The sequence below is a fragment of the Scyliorhinus torazame genome, chromosome 3 (assembly GCF_047496885.1).
Source record: "Scyliorhinus torazame isolate Kashiwa2021f chromosome 3, sScyTor2.1, whole genome shotgun sequence".
Lineage (NCBI taxonomy): Eukaryota > Metazoa > Chordata > Chondrichthyes > Carcharhiniformes > Scyliorhinidae > Scyliorhinus > Scyliorhinus torazame.
The window spans coordinates 364,614,101-364,631,146 of NC_092709.1; the positions used below are offsets into that span (position 1 = coordinate 364,614,101).

The 17,046-nt window shown below is 52.5% G+C and overlaps 1 protein-coding gene across 5 annotated transcripts in view; it reads right to left on the reverse strand.

Annotated features, from left to right (window-relative positions):
• Positions 1 to 17,046, reverse strand: part of LOC140409368 (disintegrin and metalloproteinase domain-containing protein 12-like) — a 653,965-nt gene that overhangs the window by 418,768 nt on the left and 218,151 nt on the right. For all 5 annotated transcript variants that reach the window (XM_072497812.1, XM_072497813.1, XM_072497810.1 and 2 more), the window contains exon 5: positions 14,031 to 14,107. In XM_072497812.1, the coding sequence (XP_072353913.1) occupies positions 14,031 to 14,107 (77 nt within the window). The remainder of the gene's footprint in view (positions 1 to 14,030; positions 14,108 to 17,046) is intronic.

Below are 17,046 nucleotides of genomic sequence, written 5' to 3' on the forward strand. Positions count from 1 at the left end.
ACCGGGTTAGGGTGACTGAGGGCAGGCGGGTGTGTTCAACCTGTGAGGGGGACCTTCCTTTGGGGAGACGGTGGTGGCCCAGGAAGCTGAGGCTGGACATGAGGGATCGGTCCTCGGACTGGGAACGGACTGGACAACACCTACCGGACCATCACGGGGTCACCGGGTAGGATCACCGTTTGCGGGGATAAGGGGTGGGCTTCTGACCGGGGCATTTATTGGTGTTCATGGGGATCTACCAAGGCATGTCCACAAGGGGCATTAATCACTTTTGTAAGGTGGTGGCAGAACCCAGGGAACGGGATAAATTGACCGCAGTGGGGAGGGATGTGTAACGCCCAGGGAAGGGATGACTGTAGAAGCTACCGAACTGCTGGTTCAGGTAAAGCGACCCCTGCCCACAGCCCAACCGATCGACCCTCACAACTGTCCGATCACCACCAGGGGGGGGCCTGAGAATGGTTTAGTGTTTGCCCCCACAAAGGAAATGTTGTACAGGGGGTACATTATGCTGTCGCCTCAGTTGGACTAAACCTCTCAGCTGCAGGTATCGACGATGGAGGATAAATGAAGAGCCCTCAACGGGAAGAAGCGGAGTGCAGCCAAGAAAGGAGGATCCTTGGTGAAATAAACAGATGCAATTGTAAATAGTTGTATGGATTCGCGTGAAATGTGTACTTGATTGTGATATATGTACAGGGACCCTTACGTTTGGGGTCCCGGTGAAATGTGTACTTGATTGTGATATATGTGCAGGGACCCTTACGTTTGGGGTTCCGGTGAAATGTGTATATGTTACTGTGTGTTTAAATTAGATATGGTCTTGTCTTTCCCTTTCATTGAAACCAGGGGTAGCCTAGATTAAGGGAACTGTCTTGGGAATTGTAATTTCGCATGTTGCTGAGGGGGGGACCTACGGTCCACACAAAGGCAAACAATTGCCCTTCACCTGTGTCGATACGGTCCAAGCAGGTAGGGACGTATCGAAGGGGCATCTGTAAGGTTTTCGGGCAATTCGGCCCTTTTGGAGAAACTCAGAGACTGTAAACTGACTTTCCAGCCAAGGGAACAGAACCAGTTTTCCCAGCAGGCTTGGCCCGCTGAGCTGAGTAGGGACATAGAGAGAGAATATTCACAAACACCCCCCCTAGGAGCTACAAGGAAGAAGGAGCCAGACAACAAGATAACATCAAAACACAGACAAAGGGGCACGGGAATACACAGGAGGCTTGCATGCAAGCAGGACAATGGGATGGTCATAGCCCCATGCAGATGTAAATGACCTGGCCTCCACCAGAGCAGAATCCAATCAACACCCCATCAACATAGCAGCTATCTCCGGAGCAGATGGAAGTCTTTGAAAATCTTCAAGGGAGCTCAACCTCGTTATCTCAAAAAACAGACTGGAGGCGGACCTAGGGGAGGTACTCCCATCTCGACAGGTCTGACCGGCTCAAAGGGGGCGGGACCAGCGGGAACTTTAAATCTTACCTTTTTCAATGCAAAAGGGGCTGGCCGATCACAGGACAAAGCCAGGTAAAACAATATAAAAGGGGCTGTGTTTTCGATTGGGGGACGCTTCGTTCCTGGCTCGACCTCTGCACCCCTGACTTGACCTCTGCTGCCTGTGACCGTAAGTAACCCGCAGCAGCTTGCGAAACTCCCTTGATTTTAATAGTGGTTGAGGCTTTGGGGAAGGGAACTTGTTTTGTGCCTTGTGATTTTGCTAAAACCTGTGTAACCGTAAGAATTTTCGTTGTGTCCGCTATATTACCTTTTGAATAGACTTAGTTGTATTAGAGCATAAGATTTTACTGTGTTTCTTCTGTTGATGATTTTGACCTGGGTTTTACAATAAATCTTGATTTGATGCTAATTGGAGTCGTTTAAATTCTTCAATCCTTCACCAGCGATCTCTGACCAAGTCATTGTTAAAAATACTCCTCACCTTAATTCCGGGTTCAAGAATCGAGGGTCATCTTGAGCGATTCACTCAGGACAGACTGCTGGTTAGGAAATAAACAGCAGTGTCCTATTCTCTCTCTTGGGAAAGCTACTCTAGTGGAGTAGGAACCGGGTGGGGGTTGTACCACCGGCAAGAGAGAGAATCACCTGGGTATTGGTAGGGGTCTGAATATCTGTGTGATATAAGTCTCAGGCTGTCGGTTAGGAATAAACGGCAGGCTTGAATCAGTGCTCTCTTCAGTGGAAGTGTCCCAGTGCGACATCCCCTGGCCTCTGAAGTTTCAGTGCCAGCTGGAGAGAGACACACACAGATATTCAAACCCCAGATATCGGCCCAGTAGTGGAGTAGCGGAGATGGCACCCTCTACAGAGAGGAGACGGGTGTTTGAGAGAGCGAGAGAGGAGCCAGGAGTTTAAAAGAATGAGAGAGGAGGCAGGAGTTTGAGAGAGAGCAAGAGGGGAGACGGGAGTTCGAGAGAGCGAGAGAGGAGACGGTGTTTGAGGGAGCGAGAGAGGAGACGGGAGTTTGAGAGAGTGAGAGAGGAGACGGGTCTTTGAGAGAGCGAGAGAGGAGACGGTGTTTGAGGGAGCGAGAGAGGAGACGGGTGTTCGAGAGATCGAGCGAGGAGACGGGAGTTTGATAGAGCGAGAGAGGAGACGGGAGTTCGAGAGATCGAGCGAGGAGACGGGAGTTTGATAGAGCGAGAGAGGAGACAGGGGTTTGAGAGAGCGAGAGAGGAGTCGGGAGATTGTGTGAGCGAGAGAGGAGACGGGAGTTTGAACGAGAGAGAGAGGAGCCGGGAGTTTGAGAGAGCGAGAGAGGAGACGGGTGTTTGAGAGAGCGAAGAGGAGTCGGGAGTTTAATAGAGCGAGAAAGGAGACGCGAGTGTGAAAGAACAAGAGAGGAGACGGGTGTTTGAGAGAGTGAGAGAGGAGACTGGAGTTTGAGACAGCGACAGAGGAGCCGGGATTTTGAGAGAGCGAGAGAGGAGTCGAGAGTTTGAAAGCGAGCGAGGAGACGGGAGTTTGAACGAGAGAGAGAGGACACGGGAGTTTGACTGAACGAGAGAGGAGACGGCAGTTTGAGAGAGCGAAGAGGAGTCGGGAGTTTAATAGAGCGAGAAAGGAGACGCGAGTGTGAAAGAACAAGAGAGGAGACGGGAGTTTGAGAGAGCGAGAGAGGAGACGGGAGTTTGAGCGAGTGAGAGAGGAGACGGGAGTTTGAGAGAGCGAGAGAGGAGACGGGAGTTTGAGCGAGTGAGAGAGGAGACGGGAATTGGAGAGAGCGAGAGGAGCCGGGAGTTTGAGCGAGTGAGAGAGGAGACGGGAATTGGAGAGAGCGAGAGGAGCCGGGAGTTTGAGAGAGCGAGAGGAGGAGACGGGAGTTTGAGAGAGCGAGAGAGGAGCCGGAAGTTTGAGAGAGTGAGAGGAGGAACAAAGAACAAAGAACAAAGAAATGTACAGCACAGGAACAGGCCCTTCGGCCCTCCAAGCCCGTGCCGACCATACTGCCCGACTAAACTACAATCTTCTACACTTCCTGGGTCCGTATCCTTCTATTCCCATCCTATTCATATATTTGTCAAGATGCCCCTTAAATGTCCCTATCGTCCCTGCCTCCACTACCTCCTCCGGTAGTGAGTTCCAGGCACCCACTACCCTCTGCGTAAAAAACTTGCCTCGTACATCTACTCTAAACTTTGCCCCTCTCACCTTAAACCTATGCCCCCTAGTAATTGACCCCTCTACCCTGGGGAAAAGCCTCTGACTATCCACTCTGTCTATGCCCCTCATAATTTTGTATACCTCTATCAGGTCGCCCCTCAACCTCCTTCGTTCCAGTGAGAACAAACCGAGTTTATTCAATCGCTCCTCATAGCTTATGCCCTCCATACCAGGCAACATTCTGGTAAATCTCTTCTGCACCCTCTCTAAAGCCTCCACATCCTTCTGGTAGTGTGGCGACCAGAATTGAACACTATACTCCAAGTGTGGCCTAACTAAGGTTCTATACAGCTGCAACATGACTTGCCAATTCTTATACTCAATGCCCCGGCCAATGAAGGCAAGCATGCCGTATGCCTTCTTGACTACCTTCTCCACCTGTGTAGCCCCTTTCAGTGATCTGTGGACCTGTACTCCTAGATCTCTTTGACTTTCAAGACTCTTGAGGGTTCTACCATTCACCGTATATTCCCTACCTGCATTAGCCCTTCCAAAATGCATTACCTCACATTTGTGGAGGAGACGGGAGTTTGGGAGAGAGAGAGAGGAGCCGGGTGTTTGAGAGAGAGAGGAGACGGGAGTCTGAAAGTGCGAAAGAGGAGACGGGAGTTTGAGAGAGAGAGAGAGGAGACGGGTGTCTGAAAGTGCGCAAAAGGAGACGGGAGATTGAAAGAGGGAGAGAGGAGCCGGGAGTTTGAGAGAGCGAGAGAGGAGACGGGAGTTTGAGAGAGCGAGAGAGGAGACGGGAGTTTGAGAGAGTGAGAGAGGAGCCGGGAGTTTGAGAGAGCGAGAGAGGAGACGGGAGTTTGAGAGAGCGAGAGAGGAGACGGGAGTTTGAAAGAGCGTGAAAGGAGACAGGAGATTGAAAGAGCAAGAGAGGAACCGGGAGTTTGAGAGAGAGAGAGAGGAGACGGGAGTTTGAGCGAGTGAGAGAGGAGACGGGAATTGGAGAGAGCGAGAGGAGCCGGGAGTTTGAGAGAGCGAGAGGAGGAGACGGGAGTTTGAGAGAGCGAGAGAGGAGCCGGGAGTTTGAGAGAGCGAGAGAGGAGACGGGAGTGTGAAAGAACGAGAGAGGAGACAGGAGTTTGAGAGAGTGAGAGAAGAGACGGGAATTGGAGAGAGCGAGAGGAGCTGGGAGTTTGAGAGAGCGAGAGAGGAGACGGGAGTTTGAGAGAGTGAGAGAGGAGCCGGGAGTTTGAGAGAGCGAGAGAGGAGACGGGAGTTTGAGAGAGCGAGAGAGGAGACGGGAGTTTGAAAGAGCGTGAACGGAGACGGGAGATTGAAAGAGCAAGAGAGGAACCGGGGGTTTGAGAGAGAGAGAGAGGAGACGGGAGTTTGAAAGTGAGAGAGGAGCCGGGAGTCTGAGAGAGCGAAAGAGGAGACGGGTGTTTGAGAGAGTGAGAGAGGAGACGGTGTTTGAGAGAGCAAGAGGGGATACGGGAGTTCGAGAGAGCGAGACAGGAGACGGGTGTTAGAGAGAGCGAGAGAGGAGACGCTAGATTGTGTGTGCGAGAGAGGAGACGGGAGTTTGAGAGAGCGATAGAGGAGACGGGAGTTTGAGAGAACGAGCGAGGAGACGGGAGTTTGAAAGTGAGAGAGGAGCCGGGAGTCTGAAAGAGCGAGAGAGGAGACGGGTCTTTGAGAGAGCGAGAGAGGAGACGGTGTTTGAGAGAGCGGAGAGGAGTCGGGAGTTTAATAGAGCGACGGAGGAGCCGGGAGTTTGAGAGAGCGAGAGAGGAGACGGGTGTTTGAGAGAGCGAGAGTGGAGCCGGGAGTTTAAAAGAATGAGAGAGGAGGCAGGAGTTCGAGAGAGCAAGAGGGGATACGGGAGTTCGAGAGAGCGAGAGAGGAGACGGGTGTTTGAGAGAGCGAGAGAGGAGACAGGTGTTTGAGAGTGCGAGAGAGGAGATGGTGTTTGTGGTAGCGAGAGAGGAGACGGGTGTTTGAGAGAGCGAGAGAGGAGCCAGGAGTTTAAAAGAATGAGAGAGGAGGCAGGAGTTTGAGAGAGAGCAAGAGGGGAGACGGGAGTTCGAGAGAGCGAGAGAGGAGACGGTGTTTGAGGGAGCGAGAGAGGAGACGGGAGTTTGAGAGAGTGAGAGAGGAGACGGGTCTTTGAGAGAGCGAGAGAGGAGACGGTGTTTGAGGGAGCGAGAGAGGAGACGGGTGTTCGAGAGATCGAGCGAGGAGACGGGAGTTTGATAGAGCGAGAGAGGAGACGGGAGTTCGAGAGATCGAGCGAGGAGACGGGAGTTTGATAGAGCGAGAGAGGAGACAGGGGTTTGAGAGAGCGAGAGAGGAGTCGGGAGATTGTGTGAGCGAGAGAGGAGACGGGAGTTTGAACGAGAGAGAGAGGAGCCGGGAGTTTGAGAGAGCGAGAGAGGAGACGGGTGTTTGAGAGAGCGAGAGAGGAGACGGGAGTTTGAGAGAGCGAGAGTGGAGCAAGGAGTTTAAAAGAACGAGAGAGGAGACGGGAGTTTGAGAGAGCGAGAGAGGAGACGGGAGTTCGAGAGAGCGAGAGAGGAGACGGGAGTTAGATAGAGCGAGAGAGGTGACGGGAGTTCGAGAGAGCAAGAGAGGAGACGGGAGTTTGAACGAGCGAGAGAGGAGACGGGAATTTGTATGAACGAGAGAGGGGACGGCAGTTTGAGAGAGCGAGAGAGGAGACGGGTGGTTGAGAGAGCGAGAGCGGAGACGGTGTTTGAGGGAGCGAGAGAGGAGACGGGTGTTTGAGAGAGCGAGAGAGGAGCCAGGAGTTTAAAAGAATGAGAGAGGAGCCGGGAGTTTGAGAGAGCGAGAGAGGAGACGGAAGTTTGACTGAACGAGAGAGGGGACAGCAGTTTGAGAGAGCGAGAGAGGAGACGGGAGTTTGAAAGCGAGAGAGGAGACGGGAGTTTGAACGAGCGAGAGAGGAGACGGAAGTTTGACTGAACGAGAGAGGGGACAGCAGTTTGAGAGAGCGAGAGAGGAGATGGGAGTTTACAAAGAGCAGAGAGGAGACAGGAGTTTGTGAGAGCGAGAGAGGAGACTCTAGATTGTGTGAGCGAGAGAGGAGACGGGAGTTTGAGAGAACGATAGAGGAGACGGGAGTTTGAGAGAACGAGCGAGGAGACGGGAGTTTGAAAGCGAGAGAGGAGCCGGGAGTTTGAGAGAGAGAGAGGAGACGGGAGTTTGAGAGAGTGAGAGAGGAGACGGGAGTTTGAGAGAGCGAGAGAGGAGACGGGTCTTTGAGAGAGCGAAGGAGGAGACGGGAGTTTGAGAGAGCGAGAGAGGAGACGGGTCTTTGAGAGAGCGAGAGAGGAGACGGGTGTTTGAGAGAGCGAGAGAGGAGACGGGAGTTTGAGAGAGCGAGAGAGGAGACGGGTCTTTGAGAGAGCGAGAGAGGAGACGGGTGTTTGAGAGAGCGAGAGAGGAGACGGGAGTTTGAGAGAGCGAAGGAGGAGACGGGAGTTTGAGAGAGCGAGAGAGGAGACGGGAGTTTGAGAGAGCGAGAGAGGAGACGGGTCTTTGAGAGAGCGAAGGAGGAGACGGGTGTTTGAGAGAGCGAGAGAGGAGACGGGTCTTTGAGAGAGCGAAGGAGGAGACGGGAGTTTGAGAGAGCGAGAGAGGGGACGGGTCTTTGAGAGAGCGAAGGAGGAGACGGGAGTTTGAGAGAGCGAGAGAGGAGACGGGTCTTTGAGAGAGCGAGAGAGGAGACGGGTGTTTGAGAGAGCGAGAGAGGAGACGGGTGTTTGAGAGAGCGAGAGAGGAGACGGGTGTTTGAGAGAGTGAGAGAGGAGCCAGGAGTTTAAAAGAATGAGAGAGGAGCGGGGAGTTTGAGAGAGCAAGAGGGGATACGGGAGTTTGAGAGAGCGAGAGAGGAGACTGGAGTTTGAGACAGCGATAGAGGAGCCAGGAGTTTGAGACAGCGATAGAGGAGCCGGTAGTTTGAGAGAGCGAGAGAGGAGACGGGAGTTTGAAAGCGAGAGAGGAGACGGGAGTTTGAACGGGCGAGAGAGGAGACGGAAGTTTGACTGAACGAGAGAGGGGACAGCAGTTTGAGAGAGCGAGAGAGGAGATGGGAGTTTACAAAGAGCAGAGAGGAGACAGGAGTTGGAGAGGGCGAGAGAGGAGACTCTAGATTGTGTGAGTGAGAGAGCAGACGGGAGTTTGAGAGAGCGAGAGAGGAGACGGGAGTTTGAAAGCGAGAGAGGAGCCGGGAGTTTGAGAGAGCGAGAGAGGAGACGGGTGTTTGAGAGAGCGAGAGAGGAGACGGTGTTTGAGGGAGCGAGAGAAGAAACGGGTGTTTGAGAGAGCGAGAGAGGAGCCAGGAGTTTAAAAGAATGAGAGAGTAGCCGGGAGTTTGAGAGAGTGAAAGAGGAGACGAGAGTTCGAGAGAGCGAGCAAGGAGACGGGAGTTTGATTGAGCGAGAGAGGAGACGGGAGTTCGAGAGAGCGAGAGAGGAGCCGGGAGTTTGATAGAACGAGAGAGGAGACGGGAGTTCGAGAGAGCGAGAGTGGAGACGGGAGTTTGATAGAACGAGAGAGGAGACGGGAGTTTGAGAGAGCGAGAGAGGAGACGGGAGTTTGATAGAACGAGAGAGGAGACGGGTGTTTGAAAGAGCGAGAGAGGTGACGAGAGTTTGAGAGAGCGAGAGAGGAGTCGAGAGTTTGAAAGAGCGATAGAGGAGACGGGAGTTTGATAGAGCGAGAGAGGAGACGGGTGTTTGAGAGAGCGAGAGAGGAGTCGAGAGTTTGAAAGAGTGAGAGAGGAGACTGGAGTTTGAGAGAGCGAGAGAGGAGACCGGAGTTTGAGAGAGCGAGAGAGGAGACGGGAGTTTGAGAGAGCGAGAGAGGAGACGGGAGTTTGAGACAGCGAGAGAGGAGTCGAGAGTTTGAAAGAGTGAGAGAGGAGACTGGAGTTTGAGAGAGCGAGAGAGGAAACGGGAGTTTGAGAGAGCGAGAGAGGAGACGGGAGTTTGAAAGAGCGAGAGAGGAGACGAGAGTTTGAGAGAGCGAGAGAGGAGTCGAGAGTTTGAAAGAGCGATAGAGGAGACGGGAGTTTGATAGAGCGATAGAGGAGACGGGTGTTTGAGAGAGCGAGAGAGGAGTCGAGAGTTTGAAAGAGTGAGAGAGGAGACTGGAGTTTGAGAGAGCGAGAGAGGAGACGGGAGTTTGAGAGAGCGAGAGAGGAGACGGGAGTTTGAGACAGCGAGAGAGGAGACGGGAGTTTGAGAGAGCGAGAGAGGAGACGGGAGTTTGAGGGAGCGAGTGAGGAGATGGGAGTTTACAAAGAGCAGAGAGGAGCGGGAGATTGAAAGTGAGAGACAGGAGCCGGGATTTTGAGAGAGCGAGAGAGGAGACGAGAGTTTGAAAGCGAGAGAGGAGACGGGAGTTTGAATGGGCGAGAGAGGAGACGGAAGTTTGACTGAAGGAGAGAGGGGACAGCAGTTTGAGAGAGCGAGAGAGGAGATGGGAGTTTACAAAGAGCAGAGAGGAGACAGGAGTTTGAGAGAGCGAGAGAGGAGACGCTAGATTGTGTGAGCGAGAGAGGAGACGGGAGTTTGAGAGAGCGAGAGAGGAGACGGGTGTTTGAAAGCGAGAGAGGAGCCGGGAGTTTGAGAGAGCGAGAGAGGAGACGGGTGTTTGAGAGAGCGAGAGAGGAGACGGTGTTTGAAAGCGAGAGAGGAGACGGGAGTTTGAGAGAGCGAGAGAGGAGACGGGTGTTTGAGAGAGCGAGAGAGGAGACGGTGTTTGAGGGAGCGAGAGAGGAGACGGTGTTTGAGAGAGCGAGAGAGGAGACGGTGTTTGGGAGACGGGTGTTTGAAAGCGAGAGAGGAGCCGGGAGTTTGAGAGAGCGAGAGAGGAGACGGGTGTTTGAGAGAGCGAGAGAGGAGACTGGAGTTTAAAAGAATGAGAGAGTAGCCGGGAGTTTGAGAGAGTGAAAGAGGAGACGAGAGTTCGAGAGAGCGAGCAAGGAGACAGGAGTTTGATAGAGCGAGAGAGGAGACGGGAGTTCGAGAGAGCGAGAGAGGAGACGGGAGTTTGATAGAACGAGAGAGGAGACGGGAGTTTGAGAGAGCGAGAGAGGAGACGGGAGTTCGAGAGAGCGAGAGAGGAGACAGGAGTTTGATAGAACGAGAGAGGAGACGGGAGTTTGAGAGAGCGAGAGAGGAGACGGGTCTTTGATAGAGCGAGCGAGGAGAAGGTTAATACAAATGCCAGTTCGCAACGTGATGTGGGACCTCCCAAAGCAGCCGTGTAAGTTCTGGTGAGTTTTTTGAGTCTTTTAATCTCACTCATTGCTTAATAGAAAGGTCAGGACGAAAAAATAAATTAAAATGAATATAGATTTGTTCTGTATGATTATCATCGAACGGTTTGGTGAGAAACTTCTTTCGCAGCTCATATAAAGAAGGCCTCTAGCTAATGTAATTCGTATTTTAAATATGTAATTTGTTTAATTTTTTAGAAGTCTATTTACAGGGTGTGGGCATCACTGGTTAGGCCAGCATTTATTGCCCTGCCCTAGTTGCCCTTCAGGAGGTGATGGTGAACTGCCTTCTTGAACTGCTGCTGTCCCTGAGGTGTAGGTACACTCACTGTGCTGTTTGGGAGGGTGTTCCAGGGTTTTGCCCCGGAGACAGTGAGGGAACGGAGATATATTTCCCAGTCTGGGTGGTGAGTGACTTGGAGAGAAACCTCCAGGTGGTGGGGTCCCCAGGTATCTGCTGCCCTTGTCCTGATAGATGGTAATCGTCGTGGATTTGGAAGTGGGTTTAGTGAGTTTCTGCAGTCGGCCATCTGGCCCCTTGAGCCTGTTCCATTTTGTGGACTCAGCTCGCCTTACCCGCCCTTTCCCGTAACCATTTATTCCTTTACTGTTCAATAATCCATCTGGCTTTCTCTGAAAAACATTGAACGAGGTAGCCTCAACTGCTTCACTGGGCAGGGAATTCCACAGATTCACAACCCTTTGGGTGCAGAAGATCCTCCTCAATTCAGTCCTAGATCTGCTCCCTCTTATTTTGAGGCTATTTCCTCTAGTTTAGTTTCACCCGCCAGTGGAAACAACCTCCCTGCTTTGAAACGCCAACCCACTAGCAATGAAGGACAACATGTAATTTGCCTTCTTAATCACCTGCTGCGTCTGCAAACCAACTTCTTGCGATTCATGCACAAGGACACCCAGGTCCCTCTGCACAGCAACATGCTGCAATGTTTTACCATTTAAATAATCGTCCATTTTTCTGTTAATCCGACCAAAATAGATGACCTCACCTTTACCAACATTGAACTCCATCTGCTAGACCCTTGCCCACTCACTTAAACTATCTATATCCCTCTGCAGACCTTCAGTGTCCTATGCACACTTTACTCCACCATTCATAACTTTGACATATTACACTTGGTCCCCAATCCAGATGATTGATGTAAATTGTAAACAATTGCGGACCCAACACTGATCCCTGAGGCACACCGCTAGCTACTGTTCGTCGGGGGTGGAGGGAGTGAATGTTAGTGGAAGGGGAGCAATCAAGCGGGGCTGCTTTGTCCTGGATGGTGTCGAGCTTCTTGAGTGTTGTTGGAGCTGCTCTCATCCAGGCAAGTGGAGAGTATTCCATCACACTCCTGACTTGTGCCTTGTGGATGGTGGACAGGCTTTGGGGGTCAGGAGGTGAGTTACTCACTGCAGGGTTCCCAGCCTCTGACCTGCCCCGGTAGCCACAGTATTAATGTGTCTGGTCCCAGTTCAGTTTCTGATCAATGGCAACCCCCAGGATGTTGATTGTGGGGGATTCAGCAATGGTAATGCCATTGAATGTCACGGGACGGTGGGTAGATGGTGACACGGTAGCACAGTGGTTAGCACTGTTGCTTCACAGCTCCAGTTTCCCAGGTTCAATTCCCAGCTTGGGCGTGGGTTTCCTCCGGGCGCTCCAGTTTCCTCCCACAAGTCCCGAAAGAGGTGCTGTTCGGTGAATTGGACATTCTGAAGTCTCCCTCAGCGAATCCGAACAGGCGCCGGAATGTCAATGTAAGCCTACGTGTGACAATAAAGATTATTCAAAAAATTGAAGGGCAGCACGGTGGCGCAGTGGTTAGCACTGCTGCCTCACGGCGCCGAGGTCCCAGGTTCGATCCCGGCCCCGGGTCACTGTCAGTGTGGAGTTTGCACATTCTCCCTGTGTTTGCGTGGGTTTTGCTCCCACAACCCAAAGATGTGCAGGGCAGGTGGATTGGCCAGGCTAAATTGCCCCTTAATTGGAATAAAATGAATTGGGTACTCTAAATTTATTATTTTAAAAAATTAATTCAATCCTCTCTTGTAGGGGATGGTCATTGCCTGGCACTTGTGTGGCGTGAATGTAACTTGCCCCTTGTCAGCCCCGAGCCTGGATATTGTCCGGGTCTTGCTGCATTTGGACATGGATTGCTTCATTATCTGAGGAGTTGTGAATGGTGCTGAACATTGTGCAGTCATCCGCAAACATCCCCACTTCTGCCCTAATGATGGAAGGGAGGTCATTGATGAAGCAGCTGAAGATGGTTGGGCCGAGGACACGACCCTGAGGAACTCCTGCAGTGATGTCCTGGAGCTGAGATGATTGACCTCCAACCACCACAACAGCTTCCTTTGTGCCGGGTCTGACTCCAACCAGCGGAGAGTTTTCCCCCTGATTCCCACTGACTCCAGTTTAGCGAGGGCTCCTTGATATCACATGGAGAGAATATAATTGACTGAATACCTGTGATGCTGGGGACCTCCGGAGGAGACCGAGATGGATCATCCACTCGGCACTCCTGGCTGAAGATTGTTGCGAATGCCTCAGCCTTGTCTTTTGCACAGATGTGCTGGGCTCCTCCATCATTGAGGATGGGGATATTTGTGGAGCCTCCTCCTCCAGTGAATTGTTTAAGTGTCCACCACCATTCACTGCTGGATGTGGCAGGACTACAGACTTGATCCATTGATTGTGGAATCGCTTAGCTCTGTCAAACATTTGCTGCTACACTGTCTGGTTTACAAACAGTCCTGTAGAGCAGTTTCACCAGGTTAACAGTCAGTCAGAGGCCAGCACATCTGGATAGAAGTGTGCAATGTTGCATTCGAGACAGACAGTGATGTTGGCGAAGTGATCCCAAGGCCCATTTATTGCTTTGGGAACATTCCGACTAGTGGAATTTTATCTGAATGAATAAATCAGGGAAATAAAAATGGTCTCAGTAATAATGATCATGTGACAATCTTTGAACTTGATAAAATTCCATTTGGTACACTTACATCCTTAGGAAATGAAAAATATCCCAGTACAGTCACACAGTGAGTAATCCTTACCCTGCTGAATAAACACATCCCAGTACAGTCACACAGTGAGTAATCCTTACCCTGCTGAATAAACACATCCCAGTACAGTCACACAGTGAGTAATCCTTACCCTGCTGAATAAACACATCCCTGTACAGTTACACAGTGAGTAACCCTTACTCTGCTGAATAAACACATCCCAGTACAGTTACACAGTGAGTAATCCTCACCCTGCTGAATAAACACATCCCAGTACAGTTACACAGTGAGTAATCCTTATCCTGCTGAATAAACACATCCCAGTACAGTTACACAGTGAGTAATCCTCACCCTGCTGAATAAACACATCCCAGTACAGTTACACAGTGAGTAATCCTTACCCTGCTGAATAAACACATCCCAGTACAGTTACACAGTGAGTAATCCTTACCCTGCTGAATAAACACATCCCAGTACAGTTACACAGTGAGTAACCCTTACCCTGCTGAATAAACACATCCCAGTACAGTTACACAGTGAGTAATCCTTACCCTGCTGGATAAACACATCCCAGTACTGTTACACAGTGAGTAATCATTACCCTGCTGAATAAACACATCCCAGTACAGTTACACAGTGAGTAACCCTTACCCTGCTGAATAAACACATCCCAGTACAGTTACACAGTGAGTAATCATTACCCTGCTGAATAAACACATCCCAGTACAGTTACACAGTGAGTAACCCTTACCCTGCTGAATAAACACATCCCAGTACAGTTACACAGTGAGTAGTCCTTACCCTGCTGAATAAACACATCCCAGTACAGTTACACAGTGAGTAATCATTACCCTGCTGAATAAACACATCCCAGTACAGTCACACAGTGAGTAATCCTTACCCTGCTGAATAAACACATCCCAGTACAGTTACACCATGAGTAATCCTTACCCTGCTGAATACACACATCCCAGTACAGTCACACAGTGAGTAATCCTTACCCTGCTGAATAAACAGGTTGAATATTTTCATGAAACTGAGTCAGAATCCACAAAGGAATTGTTTGTTTTGTTACCTGAGTCCTGGGCAGGTTCTTGCCGAGACCTGGGATCCGGGGAAGCTTCTGACGGAACCCTCATAGGAACAGCGATACTGTACACAACGGTTAAATATCAGCATTAATATCAGAAGCAAACTCACTGGCAACTGTGTCAGGTCATCAATGACATTAACAGCAAAGGTAACTGAAACATTGACAGTGCCTCAGAGAGCAGAGGCTGGGGACACGTAAAGCATGGAGTGGGGGCGGGGTTGCTGTGGGTCGGGGTGGGGTGTAGTGGGGGAGGGGTTGGGTTGGGGTTGCTGTGGGTGGGGGTTGTGGTGGAGTGGGCGTGGGGTTGCTGTGGATGGGGGTTGGGGTGGAGTGGGGGTGGGGTTGCTGTAGGTGGGGGTTGGGGTGGAGTGGGGGTGGGGTTGCTGTAGGTGGGGGTTGGGGTGGAGTGGGGGTGGGGTTGCTGTGGATGGGGGTTGGGGTGGAGTGGGGGTGGGGTTGCTGTGGATGGGGGTTGGGGTGGACTGGGCGTGGGGTTGCTGTGGATGGGGGTTGGGGTGGAGTGGGGGTGGGGTTGCTGTAGGTGGGGGTTGGGGTGGAGTGGGGGTGGGGTTGCTGTAGGTGGGGGTTGCGGTGGAGTGGGGGCGGGGTTGCTGTGGGTGGGGGTTGTGGTGGACTGGGTGTGGGGTTGCTGTGGGTGGGGGTTGGGGTGGAGTGGGGGAGGGGTGTGTTGGGATTACTGTGGGTGGGGGTTAGGGTGAAGTGGGGGTGGGTTACTGTGGGTGGGGCTGGGTTGGAGTGGGGGAGGGGTGGGTTGGGATTGCTGTGGGTGGGGGTTGGGGTGAAATGCGGGTGGGTTACTGTGGGTGGGGTTGGGATGAAGTGGGGGTGGGTTACTGTGGGTGGGGCTCGGGTGGAGTGGGGGAGGGTTGGGTTGGGGTTACTGTGGGTGGGGTTGGGATGGAGTGGGGGAGGGGTGGGTTGGGATTGCTGTGGGTGGGGGTGGGGGTGAAGTGGTGGTGGGTTACTGTGGGTGGGGTTGGGATGAAGTGGGGGTGGGTTACTGTGGGTGGGGTTGGGATGGAGTGTGGGTTGGATTAGGGTGGGGTTGGGGTGATTGGGGTGGGTTTTTTTGTGGGTTTGGTGGAGGTGGGTGGGTGGGGGTTATGGTCGGAGTCGGGTGGGGTTGGAGTGGGCTAGGTTGGGGTTTGGGATGGTTGGAGGTTGGGGTGGGGGTAAGGTTTGAGTGGGCTTGGTTGGCCTTGGGGCTGGGTGGGGGTTGGGGTGGGGTGGGGATTGGGGTGGTTTTGGGATGGTGGGGGTTGGGGTGGGGTGGGGTTGGGATTGGAGTGTGCTAGGTTGGGGTTGGGGCTGGGGTGGTGTTTGGGTGGGTTTGGGATGGGTGGAGGTTGGGGTGGGGGTGGGGCTTGAGTGAGCTAGGTGGGGGTTGGGGTTGTGTGGGGGTTCGGGTGGGGATTGGGGTGAGGTTGGGCTGGGGTGGGGTGGGAGTTGTGGTGGTTTTGGGGTGGGTGGGGGTTGGGGTGGGGTGGGGTTGGAGTGGGTTTGGGGTGGGTGAAGGTTGGGATGTGTCGGGGGTGAGGGAATGGGGGTTGGAGTGGGGTGGGGGATGGGGCTGGTTGGGGTTTGGGGTGGGTGGGGGTTGGAGTGGGGTGGGGATGGGGCTGGTTGGGGGTTGGGGTGGGTGGGGGTGGGGCTGGGGGTTGGGGTTGAAGTGGGGTGGGTGGAGGTGAGTGGGGTTGGGGGTTGGAGTGGGGTGGGGGTGGGGCTGGTTGAGGGTTTGGGGTGGGTGGGGGTTGGAGTGGGGTGGGGGATGGGGCTGGTTGGTAGTTGAGGTGGGTGGGGGTTGGAATGGGGTGGGGATGGGGCTGTTTGGGGGTTGGGGTGGGTGGGGGTGGGGCTGGGGGTTGGGGTTGAAGTGGGGTGGGTGGGGGTGAGTGGGGTTGGGGGTTGGAGTGGGGTGGGGATGGGGCTGGTTGAGGGTTTGGGGTGGGTGGGGGTTGGTGGGGTGGGGGATGGGGCTGGTTGAGGGGTTGGGGTGGGTGGGGGTTGGAGTGGGGTGGGGGTGGGGCTGGGGGTTGGGGTGGGTGGGGGTTGGAGTGGGGTGGGGGATGGGGCTGGTTGGGGGTTGGGGTGGGTGGGGGTGGGGCTGGGGTTGAAGTGGGGAGGGTGGGGGTGAGTGGGGTTGGGGTGTGTAAAGGTGGGTGGGGATGGGATGGGGGTCGGTGGGTGTGGGAATGAGGTGGGGAGGGGGAGTTTTGGTGATGATTTATTACCAGGTCCCTTCCCACAGAGTAATATTGTGTAATTACTGTCAGACACTAACAACTCACGAAGATGTGTGGGGGAGGTGAAATGGCCACGCTAAATTGTCCGTTAACTGGGTGGAAAATAATTGGGCACTCTAAATTAAAAATAATAAGCCTAAATGTTGGGCAATGTTTACTTAGATTCCATTTTTTGGCATGGCACGGTAGCACAGTGGTTAGCACGTCTGCTTCACAGCGCCAGGGTCCCAGATTTGATTCCAGCCTCGGGTCACGGTCTGTGTGGAGTCTGCACGTTCTCCCCGTGTCTGCGTGGGTTTCCTCCGGGTGCTCCGGTTTCCTCCCACAAGTCCAAAGATGTGCAGGTTTGACCACACTAAATTTCCCTTAGTGTTCAAAAGGTTTAGGTGGCCGATGGATCTGTACTTTGTTGTTATATTTATGTGTTGCCGCACCATCTATTAATCGACAGAACTTGAGACTGAGTTTCTATGGAGGAAGTAAATTGTCGCTTTATTTGTGTCCGTTTTTAAAGTCTACTGATCAAGTCAATTAAATGCGAGTACAGAATTTAGAAAGTTCGATTGTCCAACGCAAATACAGAAGGTTGAGTTGAATTCAATATATAATTCAGTTCGTGGGAATTTCTTCAGGTCAAAATGCACAATACAAAAATGAAACAAAAAAAAATGGCGGCTTGCAAAGGAAAGCAAAAAGAATAGATTTCAAAGGTTAGGTTAAAGATGATTCCGGAA